This window comes from Cynocephalus volans, chromosome 2 (genome assembly GCF_027409185.1).
Source record: "Cynocephalus volans isolate mCynVol1 chromosome 2, mCynVol1.pri, whole genome shotgun sequence".
NCBI classification, from domain to species: Eukaryota; Metazoa; Chordata; class Mammalia; order Dermoptera; family Cynocephalidae; genus Cynocephalus; species Cynocephalus volans.
Genome location: NC_084461.1, coordinates 153,620,216 through 153,641,809, shown reverse-complemented (window position 1 = coordinate 153,641,809; position 21,594 = coordinate 153,620,216). Strand labels below are relative to the sequence as shown.

Below are 21,594 nucleotides of genomic sequence, written 5' to 3'. Positions count from 1 at the left end.
AGAGATGGAGACAGGCTGGTGGCGAAAGGGATGAGGAAAAGGAAAAGGAGTCATGGAAGCGTTCGGTCTCTGGGTGATGAAGGAAGGGGCTTCCCCTGTGGCTTCTTGGAACCTCCGGCTCTCAGAAGGCCAATGGCTCGCCTTGACCTGACAGGGAGTCCTTCTGTAGAAGGCGGCCGCATAACCTTCACAAGACGTGCTATGTGGGGCATCTCTGCACATACTATTCCCTTTCTTTGGACCCTTTCTCCTCACCTTTCAAGACCCATCTCAGGGTTTCCTTCTTGGGCCTTTCCAAACAGATGGGACAGTGTCCTTTGCCACTGCCATGCACACCTCCATTAGCACCCTGTTGTACAGTACTGCAATGCTCTGTGTGCTCACCTGTCTTCCTCACCTGCTGGGAGCTCCTTGAGGGCAGAGATCGTGTATGATTCAGCTATCCTGGAATATTCAGCACAGGGCCTGGCACGTGGTCAAATTCTAGCAAATGTTAAATGCGTAAATCAAGTCGTTTCACTTCTCAGCCATTTGCCAAGTGATTTCAATGCCCAGAGTCTCAGCTGGTTTCCATACAGGAGCAAACGGGAAGGGAGACCTGGAAGAGCCTTCTCAATCCTACAGTGAGATGTGGGTGTAGGAAGGTTTCTCTACTACTGTTAGTGCCACAGACCCGAGGGCCTCTGAGGAGCAGACCACACCTGCATGGAGGCACTGGGGCACCTGCTTGTGTCTTAGTGTCTGGCTTATTCTGAGAATGCAGCAGGAGAATTGGAGTGAGAATCAGCACCAAGACCCACCAGGGGTGTGCCACCTCATGGGGTCTTGGGTAAGATTATTTGCTCACAAATCCCCTGATTTGGGGTTTAAAGGGGTTGTGCATTTCCCTCCACAGTGGCTGTACCAATTTACCTGTGCACCAGTAGTATACGTGGGTCCCCACAGCTTCACATCCTCCCAATCTTCCTAATGGTAGGTTTTTAATTTCTGCCAGTCTGATAGTATTGAATTGTGTCTCGTTGGTTTTTTGTTTATTTGTTTGTTTGGTGGCTGGCTGGTACAGGGATCCAAACCATTGACCTTGGAGTTACAATACCACATTCTAACCAAGGGTCTTGTTTAGAATCTCATTTCTCCAATTTCTAGTAAATTTGAGCATCTATTCACCTACAGTGTGCCCATTTTTCTTTTTGGTTGTTTCACTTTTTTCTTATTGACTTATAGGGGTTCTTTATATTTAAATTCTGAACATTACTCCTATCTGTCGAACAGAAACAGAAGTTTCCAGTTTTTATATAAAGAGAACAGCAAGAAGCTGTTCTGAGGCTCGCATAAGACCAGACTTATGGCACGCTTTGCATACACCTGGCTTTTCATGTCTGCAAAGTGTGTCCCCTTTCACAATCTCCTTTGCATCCCCCAAGGCTCTGGGAGGGAGCAGCAGCAGGGACTGTCATAGATTAGAAGACAGAGGCCTTGTCACAGACATGTGAGCACTGTGCCTCCCAGCATCCTCTCCTCCCTCTTCTAGTAACTGGCCCCTGATTTTCCTCTTGAGGAAACTCATGCCTCACAATCTTTGTCCTTGTGGTCTGGGTGGGGTTGGCTCCACAGGGGGCACAAGACCTAGGCCTAGCCAACCAGAGCACTCCATTCCCCAAGCCACAAGGATGACATGGGACCTGAGATGGGCAAATGAGAACATTATCCTATCTAGGAGTTGGGATCAAATTACCGAGAAAGAGGCTATTTCTACTGGGAAATTCTATTGCAAATAAAGCCAGTACAAAGGAAAACAGATCAAATGATGGTGAAAGATCTATTCCTGACAACATTTGTGTCTGGATCCAGCCATGCTTGAAGTTTACTTACCCCTCAAGCCAGCTTGAGGTGTGGTTCTGTCTCTTCTGTAACAGAGTACTGACTAATACAGACCTAGTCACAGCAGGAAATGAAAGAGCCAGGACTATACTCGTGATGTGAAAACATTCTTCTTCTTCTTATTATTATTATTTTGGCAGCTGGCAAGTATGGGGATCCAAACCCTTGACCGAGGTGTTACCAACACCACACTAACCAACTGAGGAAACTGGCCAGTCTTAAAACCATTATTAAAAGTATAAAGAGGTATAAAAGCATAAGGGCCTTTCAATGCTTTATTTCTCTTTTGGCCTCAGTTTCCAAATCTGTGAGGTAGGGATAATCACCCCATCTCTTCCACCTCACCTGACTCTGGCTTACTGAACATCTCCTGAGCTTCTTGGCTGAAACAGGGCACTCTGACCCTTCTGTTCTGACTCCAAGAACATTTTGAATGAGAGGCCAGAAAACAGTATACTTGATAGAAATAATCAGCATAAAAGAAAACTGATATCCACTTGAAGCTGCCCCAGAAAAAACTGGATGTGGTAGAGACAATGGCAAGAAAGAGAAAAGAGAACAGGCAGGAAGGAAAAAAGAAAAACCCTGACAATATCAGCAGCTATAATTGAGAACTGATCATGGAAAAAAAAATGAGTTAAATCTTCACTGTAAAATTTACACAGAAAAGGATAAACCCTGCTAAGAGTAGTTTCCATAAAAATTTTAAAAAACTGTTAAAAATCATAAACATCTAGTGGAACCATACAGAGATTTCCTGCAGGAATTAAATGAATTTAGTGGCATTCCCCCTGCAAAGTATTTTCTGTCATGGTACTGATGTGTTTCTGACAACATTTCTCAGCATCCTGGAGGTCAAAGACTCCTGTGTTCTGCCTTAGCCCCTACCCCTGCAGGCTTTGTCCTGATTTGGGGAGAATAGGGGAGGGATGCCAAGAGAAGGGAGCCCACAGCAGGCACATGGTGGCTGGCCCAAGCCCCAAGCCCTGGGCCACTCACCGTCGTGATAAACCTGTATAGCGGCTGCCGTCTCTCTGTGTACTTGACCGTGATGGGGCTGAGATCGTAGCGGAACCAGATGGCAGGGATGATGCGGCCCGTGTGGCTGTAGGCGACGTACTCCTGGGCAGAGGAAGGGAGGGGGCATGAGAATCAGAAGCACAAACTGTGTCTCAAGGTGGGTGGGAGCTGGATTGCAGAGAGTCCCCCTGGCAACCCTCCAGAGAGGGCTCTCTCCCCCAGGGAGCCAGACTCCACCGGACCCTCATCTCACACCCTTTCCCCAGAGGCCCTAAACTCTGCCATCCGCATCTGGATAAGCCACGCTGCTGGGGGCATTTATGACCCTTCCAGCTGTTTGGAAATTGACTGTGTGAGCTGGAAGCTGCACCAGAATTGAAATATGAATCTGAAAGCAGAGATGTAAAAGGAAAAGTGTGATTTTTGGCTCAGTCTGAGTAAAGGCCTATCTCCCCCCTCAACTGCTGGGCCATGCAAAAGCCACTCATTTATTCAACAATGGTCTGCTGATCACCTCTGCTGTACTGGCTGCTGGGGTCTCTGAGGTGAGCAAGCCCTGCCCCATTCCCAGAGGGGGTCACAGCTTGGAGAAGGTGGCAGATAAAAAAATATTCCTAACACTGCAACATTATGTGTGTGAGACAGAGACATGGAGTACTGAGGGGGCCGTGAACGAATGACCAATTCTCCCCTGGGGAATCTGGAAGACTTCCCAAGGAGACATTCTGAGCCACATGACAGATAAGCAGGAGTCCCGATGGCTGTGTGTGTGTAAAATCATTCACTCACAAGTCCCCTGATTGGAGTCAAGGGTTAGTGTATCTTTCTCCAGAGTGGCTGTACCAATTTTGAGTATGTGGGAGTGAGCTATCGTCTTCAAAGGGGGCAAGAACACAGAACTGGAAAGCCAGAGGGTCCAGCCCTGCCATACACTTTCCTCAGAATGTACACAGCAGGAACTAAAAGGACACTAAGGGCTGATTTAACAGTGTGTCCTTGGGCCAGTCCCTTGCTCCCACAGGGCCTCAGTTTCTCCATCTAAAAACACTTAGGGATCTGCAATGATGACTCATGAAACCTCTCCAGTTTGGTCACTTTGGGGTGCTAAAAATCTCTGAGCTAGTCTCACTGGACTACGAAACTGGAGACCAAACTGAACCACCGTGGTACCCCAATCCCAAATGCTAGACCCGAGCATTTCTGGCTACTTCCAGGATAACACTGAGGCCTGACCTCCTTCCTGCTGGATTGTTGCTGCCTGCTCACAGGGCAGTCTGGAGCCAAAGCCACAGAGATTGCTGAGCAAGCTCCTCTTGCCACTGGGCCCTTGCCAAAGTCTTGAGGGAGGAAGCCTTGAGCAAAGAAAGATCAGCTTTCTCTAGGGAGAGCTGATGGCGCAGGGTGACTGTCTGGGTCAGAGCCCAGAGCTGAGGGACAGAGAAAAAGAGTGAAAAATAGCAGCAGTATCATTTACCCAAAGTCTTCTTTGTAGGCTAAGCATTTTTGAAAACATTGCCTCATTTGACAGCAATCTTATGAAGTGGATACCATTCCCATTTTACAAGTGAGTAAACCAAGGCACACAGTGGTTACTTGACGTGTCCCAGGTCCATAGCTAGTGAGTGACTGAGCTGGGATTTGAACTAGAAGTGTGGTCCAGAACCCATGCTCTGTCTGCTCAGGCCCTGATGGAAAAAACCCACCCATCAGCATCTGTGGCAGAATCTCAATCAGTAGGTTTCAAGAATTCATGTCCCATTGGCAGGGGCATCTCCAGAGAAGCCTGAGGCTGCCTCAGTCTGACACCGCTAACTGTTGGTCATCCTGTTCTGCTGACTCTGACCATGCTCTGCTTCCCACTGAGGCCTGCCTACTTCCCCATGACTTTGAGTGTTGGGGTCCTAGGACATCTCTCATAATCAACAGTTGTTAACGAATAGCCATACTGGTGTGATTCACCAGCCTCATGATTTTGGATAAAGTGCTTGTGCCCCAAGAGCAGGAGCATCTGTTGTGTGCAGACCAATCAGGGTTCTGAGTCTGAAGGACTGGGACCAAATACAGAGCTGTTGAGATGTTTGCAGCCCTGGGGGAGGCCGCCTGCCTTCTCAAACATATATATCTATATGTTGATATAGTTGATTTTCTATATCCCAGTTGATTTTCTCCCCTTGACTCTGTGACCACCACTTTGACAGGTCTTCTTTACCCATCCGTAAGTCCTCCTGAAAGGAAGCAGCACAAATCTCACGGGCGCAGCCACTTGTCACCTCTGCTGTCTGCCAGCAGAGGGCACAGTTGCACACAGGTTGGCCCAGCTACTGCTCACGCACCTTGTTGGCCACTGTGTACTGGTAGGAGTACCGCTGCTTGCCACTCTTGTCCTCGTAAACCGTGGGCACGATCTTCAAGATGTAGTCGTGGGAGGCAAGGGCTGTGGGAAGGATACACAGAAAAATGAAGGAGGGGGATGGAGATTGCCTGGCTGGTAGCTCTTTCTATGTCATTTCAATCGTAAACTTGCTTGGCATTGTCAGGGGCTCATTCACATTTTCACACCCCCTCTTTATTTTCTCCCCTTGAATACCAGGAATTGAGAGCATCCACCTGCCAGGATATTTACTACTGCACTGTATAGAATATTAAAATTCTGCCAACAACCCAATGTCCATCAATAGGGCAACCATTAAACAGCAGATGCTGGGAGAGGTTACTTTCCAAGGGTTATGGTTAAGTGAAAAGAACCAAGTTACGGACAGGATGTACAACATGTTTCCATAAATTGCGGGCAGGGGAAGATACCTTCTCTTGTGTGTAAATATATAGAAGAACCATTTGGACAGATACCCAAACACTATGAGCAGCTTTAGCCTCTGGGGAGGAAGACAGGATTAGGGAAAGATCCTATTTCATTGTGCACCCTCTGGTATTGTTTGAATATTTTTACTCTGAAAACAAGCTGAGTTTCAGTTGTAAAAAGAGCCCACCAACCAGAAAAAGTACATCTATGAAGAATTGATTGATTTCTTTCCTCATTTTCAATTAATGGCAGATCACTTCTTCCTGGATGGCGGTTACTCATCTCTGTGTCCCAAGAGCCCTGCACAGGGCCTGGTACAGAGTGGACGGTGGCAAATGCTTACTGAATGAATGAACGAATAGAAGGATGACTGGACAGAGGCATGAATGGAAGAACAGATGAATCAGCTACAGATAAGCATGAGGTAACTGGAATCAAACACAAGCCTGATTGAATGCTGGCCCAAAGCTGCCAAATATCACCCAGGAAAGGTATGAATTCTCCTGGGCCTTCTGGGATGCTAAGAGAAGCTCACCAACCTTCTACAGTCTTCGGTTGGGGACTACAGAGCTACAACAACACAGAAATTTAGGCCTGTGAGTTCTAGTCCTGGTCTCATAGTCGAGTCAGTCCTGAATGCTTGGACACATCTTCTGTAACAGGGCTGGGGAGGTGGACGGTATTCACGGCCCTGACACACACCCCGCCCTGCCTCTTCCTGCCCACACCACGTCTCAGTAAGGAAAGGACTGTGCTTCCTGAATTGTTTTGAGTTCATTCCTCTGAAAACCCGGGAAAAGCCCTGGGGCCTCAGAGCTAAGTTCATGAAGACCCTAACACCCCTCTGTTCAACACTGCAACAGTTCTAAGATGTCAGAAGCACTGGAATCACCTGGAATTAAAAGGCAGGCACCTGGACCTCATCCCTAGAGAATCCCACTCAACGGGTTGAGGGCAGGGCTAATGCCCATTGCCCCAGGTTAAACACTTGAAGTGAATGTCTTACCAAAATCACACCTGTAATATTTTTGTTAGAATACAAAACATAGGTGATCACACAGGAAAAAATAAAAATCACCCATAAATCTACCATACTCAGAAAACTGTGATTCACATTCTCATGTATAAACTTCCAAACTCATGTTTATACAAATATTTATGTTTTCCTAAAACAGGATCATACTGTACCTTTTCCTTAGATCTAAATGTCATGAATATTTTCTCAGGCCCAAGACACAGAATGTAAGCATTGCAGTCTGTTTCATTCACCTCCTAGAACCAGAACCTAGCCCAGCGCCTGGCACATAGTAGGTGCTCAATGAATGTTTGCTGCCTGACTGCCAGCGACGGCCTGATACATCATGGTCAGTAGCTGCATGCATCCCATGATGTGGGCATGTGTGACATACTCACCAACCCCCTATGGCTGAACACTGATGCGCTTCCTCATTTTCACACATAAACAATGACCCAATGAATATGACTTTCCTGGATCTTTGTACAATCCCCTAATTATTTCCTTCACTTACTCTTCTATGAGTCAATGGCCATTTTTAAGGCGTTTGATACAATTTGCCAAAGGCCCACTACAGACACTGTCCTTAAATACACCCATGTGGATTCCTTGCTCGCTGACCACTCCTAGGGACTACTGGCTCTGACTTGGTCCAGGCAGGCCCACATTCCCTTCAGGTTCTCTCCCTCCATTACCTCACTCCCTCCTTCCCTCCAAACATCTTATTATGGAAAAATTCAAACATAAAGAAAAATAAGGAACCATATAACAAACTCCCATGTACCCACTTCCCAGCTTCAGCGACCATCAATACATGATCAGTCTTGTTTTGTCCCTACCCCAACCCTGGCGTGGGGCTCTGAATCTGCATTTTTAAACCAGTAGCCCATGTATATATGGCAAGTTTGTTTTGATTCCAGTTACACCATTCAGGACCAGTTACACAATTCAGGACACAATTCCACATAAGAAAGGTTCTCCTTAGATGCTGCTCTAGGGAGTCTTGTTCCTGAAGTTAGCTGTTGACAGCGATGAGGAGAATGGCTAACATTTATTGAGTGCTCACTGTGTTCTGGGCCGTGTTCTAAACCCTTCCATGCATTTCACTAATCCTCATGGCAAGGCTGTAAGGTGGAGGATTCTCCCCACTTTAGGGATGCAGAAACTGAGGCTTAAGAGGAATTAAATGACTTTCCCCAGACCACAGGGCTGGGAAATGGTAGAGTGGGACTGTGGAGTCCAGGGTCCTCATCACCACACCGCACGACCATGTGGCAGGGGCTCTTCCACAGTGGTCTCCAGGGTGTGACCGCTTATCACTTCTTACCATTGATTATACACCTACCAAACCCTGGGTACTGGGCTGGGTCCTGGGGACAGAACAGTGGGCAAGGCCAAGTCCCCAAGTTCATGGAACTTATGTTCTAGTTGGAGTGACAGCCAAGAACAAGAACATTTCAGAGAGTGGGATGTGCTAGGAAGAAAAATAGGTTTGTCACTAGGAGTGAGGATTACTTTGGATATGGCGGTCTGGGAGGGTGTCTCTGAGGTGGTGGCATTTGAACTGAGACCTGAATGACAAGAAGCAGCCCCCACTGGAAGATCTGGGCACAGAGGGACCTGTGAAGGCAAAGGGCCAGTGGGGGGACTGAGCTTGGGAGCTGAGGAAATAAAAGCCAGCCCTACTCCTGGCTGTCTACTGCTTGATCTAATACTTTTTTCTCTCCAGTTAAGCCAGCCCGTCCATACTGTCTATCTGCTCTCACATTCTGGGGCCTTCTTAGCTTGATCTTCTTCCAGTGTCAAGCAGCTGAGGGTCCATCCTAGTGGCAGGTGTTTGTGAATGGCCACCTTGGGACAACACACTACCCTCACACAGGAACAATGATTATGCCACTGTATGAAGAATCATCCATCTCTGTTACAACCGGACATTTGCATCAAAACAAGGAGGCACGATCCATCAGAAATGAGGTACTACTGTACACTCGTCCATTGCTGGAGGCAGCATGAACAGACACACACCCAGCTGGAAAGCAGTTGGATAATGTAAAGCAAGCATATCAGACTCATTCCTGTAATGGTAAAAAACTAGAGACAACGGACATTTTTAACAAGACCATGCCTGAATAAAGCACAGCAGAGCTACGATGGGCAACTGTGCCTCTGTTATAATTGGAAAGTATAAAAATGTGGTTATATAACAATGCCAAGTACAAAAATCAGAAGGTAAATTGCTAACTATGCCTTGGAAAAACAAACGGACTTCTGCTCACAGACAAGGATTTCACAGGGACAAAGTGAAATGAAAAGTTGGATTTGTGTCAGAGGGCAGGTCATGGAGGCATGTTTTCTTTTGCTTGGATTCCCAACTGTGGGAGAGCAAATGTATTATAGGAAATAATAAGCAAAGCCATACGGGTGAAAAAAGGTGAGCTCAGGTGAGGAAATAAGAAAAGTCAAGGCAGCCTGCCCAGTAGGATCCAGCAGGAGGGGGGTCTGCTTGAGCAGACAGGCTTCTCAGGCCTGTTCTGTGCACATGCCCAGGGCCCCATGGGCATGTGTGTGCACACATGAAAACACTCTTCTGCCTGCCTGTGGAGATGTGGCATCTCTTTAATCTGGGCTGAGGGAAAGGACTGCAGGAGGAGGCTTTGTTGATGGGAGGGGTCGGGGAGGTGCCTTCGTGGTCAGACCTGACTGGGCCACCTATGGACCTGTTCTCACAGTGCGACTTAGAGCCAGAATAGATTCTGGCCCTGCCCTCACTTCCTATGGGATCTTAGGTGATTATCTCAACAAAAAACAATGATGTGGCAGTGGTGATAACAGCAATAACAACAGCTGGTATCCACTGAGCGCACATGACGTGCCAAGGGATGGCACATACCTTCCCTGGTGACAAGTTGCTTTTCTTCCCTTCTCCATAAGATGGGAATAATTTCACTTTCCTCACAGGCTGGCTGTGGGAATGGAGCATGAACTTCCCTGCCTTGGAGCAAGTGTATGATAAGCATTCCTTTCCCTCTGAGCTCCCCTTTTCAGGAAACTTGGAGCAGAAGGCTGTTTCCAGCTGGGATACGTACGGTTGGAGGTGAGTCTGTCTGCTCCCCCAAGAGCGTTGAAAGCTCCGTGAACGTTCTGGACCTGTGGAGAAGCACAATGAGGGGACAGTGCCCAGGATGCTGACACCTCCAGGCCTGGCCCTGGCTGTGGGAGAACGGCCAGGTGCCACCTGCTCCAGCAACCTTACTCGTGTGTAAATGGGGGATCCAGGAGGGTTTGTCTTGTAGAGAAGTTGTGGGGAGGAAGAAACAGCACAGGCCTGGCACACAGTAGACATTAGCTTGCTTCCCATCTTGAGCACCTACTGTGTGCCATTCTGTCCTGGCCACTTCATGTTATCTCATTTAATGCCGCTAATGATGTATTGTTGGGCTCATTTTACAGAAAAGCAAACCAAAGCTTGGAGAAGCACCAGTACTTGCTTAGTGTCCTGCAGCTGGCTAAGTCAAACTCTGAATTCAGGTCTGCCTGACTCCAAGGCTGAACTCTTAGCATTAAGCCAAGCAGAAAATTCAATTAAAGGTGGATTCTGGGTCCCCTGAGGGATCTCCTGGATCTCCTCCTGAGATCCCCACAACCCTCTGAAAGGCCCCTAGCAAAGCCCAAGGTGGGGGTGCCTTAGAGCCACTGGCCTCCCACTGTGTCTGTGAAGAGACCCCTCTTCTTGGCAGCTGGCTGTGCTGTTTCCCCCCAGCAGGGGCTGCTGTAGAGTGGGGCTAAAAGCCTCATCCCACCTCTTCTCAGAGGATGACGGGAAAAGAGGTTAGCCTCAAGGAGCATATACAGCAGGACAAGGCACAAGGTACATGGAGCATGCCACCATAGGTTCAGTCAACAGGGGCCACTGAGCTAGACACTCTGGAGGCCTTCCTGGAGGAAGTGACACTGACATTAAGATCTGGAGGAAAGCAGGAAGTTAATCGGACATGTAGCATTTACAAAAGCCTGAGCCTGGAGACTGAGGAGCAGAAGCCCACATGGCCCCAGAGATGAAGCAGGGTGAGGTGTGGGAAGGAGGGGAGATCACAGAGGTAGGTGGGAACAGGCTCCAGGAGCAGTGGACAGCAGGTGGGTAACCTGATCCTTGATCCCAGTCTCGGGTAGCTGATGTTTATGGGGCACTAAATAGAACTGCACACTCTCAACAAGCCCAGAGGAAAGGGAAGTCTGTCCATTTACTGCCTTGGGACTGACAGTCTGAAGACCTGATTTCTAACCCACAAGGGTGGTGGTTATGGAGACAAGAGTGCTAGAATGTTCCCTTCCACTCTCACATGTCACAGTTTTATCTCACATTTATTTGTACAATTATTTGATTAACATCTCTCTTCCCCACTAGACTAGAAGCTCCACACGGGCAGGGACCACCCTTGTTCTCACCAATGTTCACAAGGCCTGGCACATAGTAGGTACTCAATAAACGAATGAATGTATAGGCAATGGATGGGCCCTCAGCCAAGTTTTGTAGATTTAAGAAAAAATCAAGTTTCCACCGCACTAATGACTGAGCGGAGGGCTGCTGCTGTCCTGTTTTGCCACCACACGTGTCAGTGCAAGACTGTTTCCCCTCCCTCATCTGCCCCTCCTCTCCTCTTCTCCCCTCTGACTTGCCATGGCCTGGGCCCTCATCTTCCCTGGCCTGGGCTGCAGCCCTTCACTCACCTCCCTGTCTCCAGTCTTGCCTCACGGGCTGTCTTCCTCACAGCAGACGGGACCCCAACCTGACCTGTCAAGTCTCCACCTTCCTAAATCTAACACGGGTTTCTCACCCCACATAAACCCCAGCTCCCTGCTCCCCTGTCAGCTGACTCTGAGGAGCCCTCCCTTCTTCCCTGGGCCTCTGGCATCTCATGTATAGAATGTCATACTGGTGTCACAGACATTTACTGATCCATTTTGCTAAAAGCAATTTTAAGGGTCTTTTATATAAAAATGACCTGTTGCATGGTCATTGGAATGGGTATTAGGAAAGGGTGATATCTGAGACACCCCCTGCTCAGGAACCATTTCCCTATCCAGTGCCTGGCCAAACTCTTCTTACTCTTGAGGACTTGGCTTAGATGGCACCTTAAGGGTCACCTCCTCTGGGAAGCCCTGCCTGATTTCCCAGGGTGGGGGTACTCCCCTTTCCTAACATCATTGTCCAGAATCCTGTGCTTCTCTTGCCTTTAGCACTCCTTGATCTATATTATTGTGTGTATTTACATTATATCTCATCTTCACTTGAGGGGAGAATCCTGTATTGTTTATTCATTGCTGTAAACCCAGGGTCCAGCAAGAGCAGAAAATTTCCAGAGGGTCTGATGAATACATGACTATATAAGGCACAGTAAGGGAGGACTCAGGGCCAAGACACACCTGGTTTCTTGCCAACTGTGTGACCTTGGACAAATTATGGAATCTCTCTGATCCAGTTCCTTATCAGAAAAAATAAATCCCATCTGACACCCTTCAGGGGGTCTTCGTGAAAATTAAACAGTGCTCTGCAGGCCAAAGGTGTCAGAAGTCCCCTGTGTAGAAGGGTGTGGTACAAAGACTGGGGTCAAATTCTGGTTGTGCCACTAATGAGCTGCGTGACCTTGGGCAAGTGACTGTACCTGTTTCACCAATTACACCCTGGGGTTCACAGTGCCCACTTTCCAGGGCTGTTTTGAGGATTTGGTGAGTTAGTGGGTACAAACGCAGCCCTCAGCCCCACTGACTGCCCATGTTGTGTCAGCCCCTGTCGCATGGGGGTATTGATCATCCCAGGTGTCTGTCTCTTCCATAGCTGTGTGAGCCCTTTGTGGGCCAGCAGCATGCTTTATCCTACGGGGCCTGGCACAGATAACAACAATGGTAATAGCCAATCTCACTGACCACTCACTCCATGCCCGGCATCTCCATTTTACAGATGAGATAACTGAGGCTTAGAAAGAATAAGTAATTTTCCAAGAATAAATAATTTGTCCAAGTGGTGGAGTCAAGATTTGAACCCACAGTTCGGATCCCCATATTGGCAAAAAAAAAAAAAAAAGTGATTTGAATGAAGAAAGGCAGGCTCGGGAACCCAGCCTCCCAACCTCCCCATGACGGTCCCTTAGGTTGAGAGATGGGTGTGACTGGCAGATCCTGTGTACATTTGCCTGCATGGGTGAGCCCAGGGTCCCAAGGTGGGCTGTGTCTCATTGGGTGTGTGGTCAGGAAGTCTGGCCCATGGCATCCTGGGAGGCTGGTCCTTCTCTGTTTCTGAGGTCTGTGCCCAAGAAGAAAACCTCTTGGATTCCCAAAAGGAATGGAAGGGTGTTAACTGGGCTACTCAGGCTGGGCACAGAGTGCCTGGGGAGAAGAAAGCACAAGCAAGCGGATTGAGCAGACAAAGGAAGTGTGATTGTGAATGTGCTCGACAACATGCACGCATAGCCACAGCTGCGTGGCAGATGTACCCTGTGTGGTTCCCTCAAATTCCTCCTCTGTAAAGTGGGGACAATAACACACCTACCTCTTGGGCTGCTGAGAAGCTGAAAGAAGACTGAGCTTGTAAAGCATGGTGCCTGGCACACAGAAAGCATTCAACCCATATCAGGTATCACTTGTTGTGAGTTGTCCTACGTGTGAACAGGCAGCGTAGCCATGAGCGTTTATGAGTCTATACAGAAGAGGTTCCAGCCTGGGTAAGTCTGTGCATGTCTCTGGGTGGTGTGTATATGTTCAGGGAGGAGTCTCAGGGTGTGAACATGAGCACACATGTCAGGGCACACCTTTGAGTATGCATCTGATGAGAGAGTGTGTAAGTCTGAGCAGATGTGTGTGCACACATGTGTTGTAACAGTGTATGTGTGTGTATTTGTGGGCCTGCATGCACATTGCCATGCCTGGAGGGCACCTGCCAAGCATCCTCAGTCAGGAAATCAGGAGTCATGCCAAGCAAGGCTTGGGTCAGGACTCCAGCGTCCTAATTGCAGCACTGTGGCCTGGAGCAATCACACCCTACTTCTGAGCCTCGATTCCCTCTTTGTAAGATAGGGTGTAATAGAATTTACCTTCGGGCTGCTGTGGGGAGTGCAGAAGAGAGACAACATCAATGCCTACCTGCCTGCAGCATCAGGGAATAGGTGGTAACCGTTTGGTTCCTTTGCTGTGTGTTTAAAGCAAAGAGCCTGCGGGTGCTGCTGCCAGGGTAGGAGACTGTCAGCCAGACCTGCCAGAGGTGGCCCTCTTGAAGACAGTAAGGTTTCTCAAAATACTCCATTTCCTGCATTATCCCTATTTAATGAGCAGTAAGGCAGAGATGGCCGTGAAGGGGAGTGGGCTGGACCGTGGAGTCACACAGACCTGCTGGGGGACCCTGTAAAAATGGCTTCTCTGGGCCCGGCCTCGGTGTCTGTAAAACAGGATGTTCCCACCTACCTTAGGAGGCTGCATTAGCAGAGAAAGCACTGGCACTTAGCACACTTGGTAGTTAAAGGTGAGTCTCTTTTTCCCCGGACTCCAGGTCTCAGCCTGAGGTTCCGGGCACAGGACAGTGCCAAGGAAGCTGCAGCCGTGCACGCAGAAGGAACAATAAAGAGGAGGTGCCTGATGAAGTGCAGCCTCAAATGGGTGACCTCTCAGGAAGGCCTCTCCCTGTGCCCAGGGAGCAGAGTAGGCACTGGGTGACACAGCCCCTGTACACCCACCCCTGGCCCCACCACCTTGAGTGTCCCTTGCTCACCTGTAGTGTGTCCCCAAAGGAGAGCTTGTGGATGACATGTGTCATGTCCGGGTTCTGTGGCTGGGCTGTGGCACTATGTGTGGACACGTGGAAGTTGCCGGGGACCTGGGAGAGAAACACAAGTTTCAGGAGTTTGGTTGACTATCCCACAGGGTGGGGTGCCAGAAACTCAGCTCCACCTTCAAAACACACCCAGTGTCTGACTCCGCCTCAAGCCTCCCCTGGTCCCCTGGTCCAAGGTCCTCTCTGGATGGACAATGAGGGCAGCCTCCCCTGGGGCTCCCAGCGTTCACCCTCCCCCCAACCAAAGCCTTTCCCCAACAGTGATCAGAAGAATCTTTGTAAACCCTGTGTTTATTCTGTCATTCCTCTGCCCAGAACCCTCCAAGGCTTCTGTCCTCTCAGAGTTGAAGCCCACGTCATCCTAGTGGCCCAGGGGCCACAAACTGCCCCAACCTCTCTGCCTCATCTCCTAACACTCTCTGCTCTGCTCACACACATCTGGCCATGCTGGCCTGCCCACCTCAGGGCCTTTGTGCCTGTCACCCCCTTACTGGAACCCCTTTCCCCAGGGCTCTCCTTCACTTCCCTCAGGCACGTGATCAGGTATCCTCTCATTAGAGAGGCCCTCCCTCTCCACCTGTCCAAAGAAGCACCTGGCCCCCCATCCCCTTACATGCTAAAGCACATAACATCACCTGCCATCCTACACTTATCTGGTCCTCACTGTCTGCTCCCACTAGAATGTGTGGTCCAGGCCAGCAGGGATTTTTGTCTGTTTTGTTCCCTGCTGTACTCTCCAGACCCTGGCAGTCAGCAGGTGTTCAGTAAATATTTATTGAATGAACAGATGACATTTAATTCTTTGGCTTTGGCACCTGAAAATTCCCATTTTACAGAAAAGGAGACTGAGGCTCAGAGCAGTGAAGAAACTTGCTAAGGTCACATGTCAAGAGCCAAGTTTTGTCTTTTGGACATGCTGCTCTGTCCTGTTGATGCCTGGATGCCACCGACCTCAGCAGCTCTCCGCTGATGGCCACATGGAGCCAGTCCTTCAGGAGGTTCCAGGTTGGGGAGAATGACCCAGACAAAAGCCCGGCCCCGGCAGAGCTCCTGGACTGCTGTGATATAGACTTGGGACAGACAATGAGACCCTGCGTGATCCACACTGGCCTAAGAGGGATGTGCAAATTTTGCAGGCCACAGGGAGGACCCCTGGCTCAGGTGGGGGTACAAGGCATGTTCAGGGAGGGCTTCCTAGGGGAAAGGACACCCTTGTGCTAAGCCTCTGAAGTTGAGACTGCATTACTCAGGAAGACAGGGAATAGCGTCTGGGCAGAGGGAATAGCATGAACAAGTGTGGAAGCCAGAAACTGCCCAGTGCATGGCACATCTAAGGAGCCAGAAGAGTGTGGTATTATTGAGCCCCAAATAAGAGAGGGGTCTGGGGTTTGGCAGCAACAGAAAAAAAAGAGGCACAAGAGGGAGTGGGGCTGCTTATTAAAGGCCCCAAATGCCACACTGAAAAACTCAAGGTTCATCTTACTCCAGCCTAATGAAGACTGAGTAAACTGCATCAAACAAAGGAAGACAGCTTGTCATTTAGCATGCAGCAGTCTATGTCTGTGGCTTTTGCAAGCATGTCTTTTTCAAACACAAAGCTGACGACTTCAACATGAGTACTGCTGTCTTCAGCAGGGCCTGAGTTCTGGAGTGATGTGGGAGGTATCAAGTGGACAGGGCATGGTCCCGGCCTCTTTGGGCCCACAGTTGAGTGTGCTGTGGGCTAGAGTGGAGAAAGGGATAACCCATCGGGCCTGGGGTGGAACAGAAATGACACCTTGGCAAGACCTCAAGGGACAGCAGTACCCACTTCAGGGACCCCGTGGTAGAGCAGTGGCTCTGAGTTCTACACATGGGTTCAAGTACAACCCCACTTTCGAGCTGGAGGGACTCTGGTAAGGTCAGTAACTACTCTGTGCCTTAGTTTCTCCATCAGCAAAATGGGGATAGTAACCACAGAGGGTTATTGGGAGGATTAAATGAGGTGATGAGTGCAAAGCATTGGGCAGTTGTTATGTGGTCAGGTTTATAGCATTTGTCATCAGAGCCAATAGAGAAGGGCCCTTCCAGAAGAGGAAACAGCACATACACAGGCGGAGCATGAGGAAAGACCTCCTGTATTTAAAAAAAATATTTAAACTCTATTTTCACTGATATAAATAATATCTGGATACATTTTCATTACAAAACATTCATGTGATACAGTCAGAACCAAAGTCCCTGTTGCCTACCACCCCCAGGAATAAGAAGCTGATAGTCACCGGCATGTAGTGACGTGGGCCTCCTGTGGATTGGGCCATGGGCAGAGTCCAGAATTGGGTTTGGGGCCTGGGCCTCATGTTCCCAGAGTTGGGTGAGTCAATAAGGCTGGCTCCCAAACATCTGCCACCCGCTGCCGGGCCCCGCGAGGCTGTGACTCAGTAACCCACTCCCGCACCACACCAGATCCATCACAGGTGGCTGACTCATGCCAGCACACGCTGGGCTGAAGAAAGAAAAGACGACGCTTTTAGAGCCTGTGACTGAGGAACCTACGTCAGTGTCTCCGGTGGATTTTAAAAACATATAGCTGGAGCCAGACCCCAGTCCCCCCACCCCATCCTGCCCTCCTCCTTGGTGCGGGGGTGATTAAGCGAGGTCGCCATGTGGTCTCACGTGGGGGCAGCCACTGCAGCTTCAGACACACAAACGCTGACATCTGGCTGCTGGCCTACTTCCCGATGGGTGGGTAAGGAGGCCCTGTAACAAGTCTCAGCCTGGTGGCAGGGGATGATGGAGTGCGGGTCCGCACCAGCTCGTCATCACAGCACGCTCTCTGCTGGCTTCCTTGTCTGAGCACCCCTCAGCGGGCAGCTCCTTGAAGGCACAAACCTTCAGTAGAGGAGAATGGGTGGCGGGGGTCTCCACTCCCTCTGAGGGTCGGGGGCAGAGGGTGGCCTGGGCTGTGACCTGGAGTACACAGGCATGATTGGGTATAGCACGTGTAACCGGGATGTTGGGAGAAGCAGCAACTGGCAGCAGACTTGGGATAAAGAGGGTTCAAATCCTGGCTGTGTGACCTTGAGCAGGTTATTAATCTCTGGTGCTTCAGTCTCCTCAGAGCTATTGTTGTGGAAAGAACCCCACAAGGGGTAGCCATGACACGAGGGCTGGTGTGACCCTTTCATGGAATCCCTGGCCCTCCCCTGACCAGAGGAAGCCCGTTTCTTGGATGTCCTCCACGTACATTGTATAAGCACACTTGTATCCAGGTGATGTGATGGTGGCTGCCAACCGATGAGGTCATGGATGCCTCCCACCGACGAGAGGCAAGGAAGGCCAGGAAAGGGGCGTTGATGCTCATCCAGTCACTTCTGCATTCAGTGCTTTACATATTTTAATTTGAGCATGTCTCACAACCTGTGAGGTCAGTATTATTATTTTTTTATTTTTTTATTTTTTGCGGCTGGCAGTATGGAGATCCAAACCCTTGACCTTGGTGTTACAACACCACAGTTTAACCAACGTAGCTAACCAGCCAGCCCAAGGTCAGTATTATTCTCTCCATTTTACAGATAGGGAAACTGAGACTCACAGAAGCTAAACTGCCCATAGTCACTCAACCAGTGAGCATCATAGCCAGGACCTTGACCACGGGTGTGTCTGACCTCAAAGGGCAAGTTCCAGTTCACCCAGAGCCAGCAGGGCCCCAATATGGCCCATGTAAGGGGAGCAGACTGCAGCCTTGGGCATGTTTGCCAAGAGGTGGGTGTGTGCAGTGGCCTGGCATGTGGACCTGAATAAACATAGTCTCTCATTGCCCACTGTCCAAAGGGTACATTTTTTTTTTAACCCAGGTGCCCAGGTGATCAGACTTCTCTAGGGGAGGCCCTAACCACTGACAGGTGTATGTTTGCTTATCTTCAACCATCACTCTTGGACAGGCTGCCCCAGGGGCCTCATCCTTTATTCTCCACCAAGGCACCCCCTTCATTGTCCCAGCTGCTGCTTTATCACAAGCGTGCATTTACTTGTTTGAGTGTTTGCCTGTTTGTGGGCTGTTACCCCATTAGACACTGTGAGTGCCACCAAGGGCAGGGACCATGGCTGTTTCTTTCTGCACAGAATCTCAGTGCCAAGCATACAGCAGACACTCAGCAGCATGGATGTACCAAGGGCAGGGACGATAGCTGTTTCTTTCTGCACGTCATTCCAGTGCCAAGCACACAGCAGACACTCAGTAGCATGGATGTATAAGCGAATGAGTCAGAGGGAGGAGCAAGAGACATAAGCCTCGAGGAGGAAACAGGTATGAGCAGCAGTGTGATGAGGGTCGTGAGAGAGAGAGTACTTGGGTGGCAGGAGAAGGGGAGGGAGGGCTTCCCCCAAGAGACTACATCAACAGACCTGTGGGTGAGCAGCAGTTCCCCAAGAGGTTGAGGGTATGGAGGCACAGCAAAGACCTACCCCCAGTCCCACCCGCCGATGGATACTGTGCCCACACCCCTGCCCTCTGTCCTTTCCAAGGCCAACCCCCCAGCTTGTGGCCTGGATCCACCTCCCTCTTTGCCTCCCAAGGACGTGGCTCCTGCAGCGCCCATTCTCTCCCCATCACCAGCTTTCCCTAGATCGTTCTCTGCAGCACACAGACTGGTGGTCCACCCTGGCCTCGTCTTCCTCAGTCTTGCAGCAGCACCCCTCCTCTTTGGTTCTTTTCTAGATTCCAGGCACCCCCCAGCCCTTGTTTCCTCCTGCCTGTTTGACCGCTCTTTCGGACACCTTTTGTTATCCCCCTTACCTCCCCACTTCTAAGTGATGGAGTGCACCAGAAATCAGTCCTCAAACTCTCGAGACCTCAGGTTTTTAATGGTTTTTCGTGCTATGGACGCCCCCCTTTGCCAGTCTGGTGACAGCTATGTTTCAAATACTTAAAATGTTTTAAATGCATAAAATACATAGGATTATGAAGGAAAGAAATTATGTTTAAATAGTAATTAAAATATTTTAAAAACTATATTTGAATATGCTTCTTCATTAATGCATCAAATAACAAAACCTACGAGTAGGTCAAATAATTACTGTAATTTCAAAGTAGTAATGAATGTAAACTGTATCTCAAGATTACCTGCAATAATTGTGATGTGATATAAATATTGACAATTTCTGTTGGTGATAAAGTCATGGGCACTACTAATATTACTATGGTTTGTTGCCTATATTCATTGCAGAAGATAATGCTAAATTTAATTTAAGTTATAGCTTAATAAAAATAAAAATGTAGGGTCAGCCCATGGCTCACTTGGGAGAGTGTGATGCTGATAACACCAAGGCCACAGGTTCAGATCCCTATATAGGGATGGCTGGTTAGCTCATATGGGAGAGAGTGGTGCTGACAATACCAAGTCAAGGGAAAAGATCCCCTTACTGGTCATCTTTTGGAAAAAAATAAAATAAAATAAAATAAAAATAAAAATGTAATTTTTCCCCATCCAAGTTTGTAGACTCCTTGACTTTAATTTGTACTCCTCGGGGGTGTCTGTGGGCTCCAGGTTTAGAACCAGGTTCTACACCCTCTCCCCAGGTAATCTTGCTTAGACCAATGGTCCTCAAATTTTAGTGGCATTAAAATCTCCAGGAGGGCTTGCTATGACACAGATTCAGTAGGTCTGAGGTGGGGCCTGAGAATCTGTATTCCTAACAACATTCTCCCAGTTTCAGCTGAAGCCTAAGAAGGCCATGTAGCTTCTGCTTTAGCACTTAGGGGGCCCCTGAGCCAACCTGCTCAAGAGACTAAAAGGCGTAGCCTCCCAGCTACCCATCGGCGATTGTGAGAAGGGAGAGCACATGCCCTGTCCAAAGGGGAAAGCTGTTCCTTGGTGCCAGATCATTGTCCCTAAGGAATGTGGGCCTAGTGTAGTTACAGCTTCTGACTTTTAAGAGCTGGAAGTCTGGACTCTTGATCTTTTAATATTGGCTCTGATGTGCTTAAATGCTCTACAGGACAAACATAACTTGTCTTTGGGCTGGCTGTAGCCAGTGAGTTTGCAACCTCCAGTTCAGGTATCAAGGATTAGAGGAAGGGCATTCTGAGCAAAGGCTGCAGGAGGGCAAGCAGAATCCAGCAGTGGCCAGGGGCTCAATCTGGCTGAGACTGGGAAGGGGAGTTGTGGGACATGCGTGGCTGTGTGACCTCAGGCGAGATACTTAACCTCTCAGGGTCTCAGAATCCTAATCTGTAATATGGTGCTACCTCACAGGGTTGCTGAGAGGCTCCACTGTGACCATACTCAGCTAAGAAGGGCCAGTACATGCTAAGCAATCCCTGCTGGCTCCTGTGGGGATTCCTCAGCCCTCCCAAGTGCACTGTACCCACAGGTCTGAAGCTCCTGGTTCTAGAGACAGAACAACAGTGATACTGGAGTGGTCCTTTGGAGCGGACAAGGTATTTTCAAACCCACCCTGTCTCACTCCCCTCTGCTTTATTCCTCATCGCAGCACTTAGCATCCACTGAAACATTTTTTAGTTCATAGATTGTCTGTCTGCCTCCACTAGAATGTAAGCTCCACCAGCACAGGAATGTTGCCCATCAATTCAATGCATTGCCCCAGAGCCTACAACCGACCCTGGAATGTCAAAGGTGCTCAATAAAAATATTTTTGAATGAATGAATGTGTATTAGCTCACTTAATCCTCATGCAAACTTTGTGAAGGGGGTGGTATCATTATATTATTACTACCATCACACCCTCAACCTGAAGATTGAAAAACTTGGGGCTAAGATGGGTCAAGTGACTTGTAGGGCATTGCTGGGCCAAGAGGGGATAGAGCTGGGACTTGAATTCAGGGTTTGGGGCTGCAAATCCTAAGGTCTTCTCACCACCCACCATCTCCCCTACTGGGGAGGGAGGAGAATAGCCCTTCCTGAACCAGCCATTAGGGGCTGAAAACCCAGGGAGCCTGGAACCCCCTCCCAGATTCTTAGCAGGAACTGCCAGGCAGCTGGACACAGACCCTCAGCTTGCCAGGGGCTCTGCTGGGGTCAGGTCGAGTGGGTGCACAGCTCTACCAACTGGTTT

General features: G+C 49.1%; 1 protein-coding gene across 1 annotated transcript in view; it reads right to left on the bottom strand.

Annotated features, from left to right (window-relative positions):
* ERGIC1 (endoplasmic reticulum-golgi intermediate compartment 1) overlaps positions 1 to 21,594 on the bottom strand; it is a 103,932-nt gene that overhangs the window by 10,255 nt on the left and 72,083 nt on the right. The window contains exons 6-9 of the mRNA XM_063087017.1: positions 14,476 to 14,580; positions 9,803 to 9,863; positions 5,235 to 5,335; positions 2,881 to 3,003 (exon numbers count right to left, since the gene is read on the bottom strand). Coding sequence (XP_062943087.1) covers positions 2,881 to 3,003; positions 5,235 to 5,335; positions 9,803 to 9,863; positions 14,476 to 14,580 — 390 coding nt within the window. The remainder of the gene's footprint in view (positions 1 to 2,880; positions 3,004 to 5,234; positions 5,336 to 9,802; positions 9,864 to 14,475; positions 14,581 to 21,594) is intronic.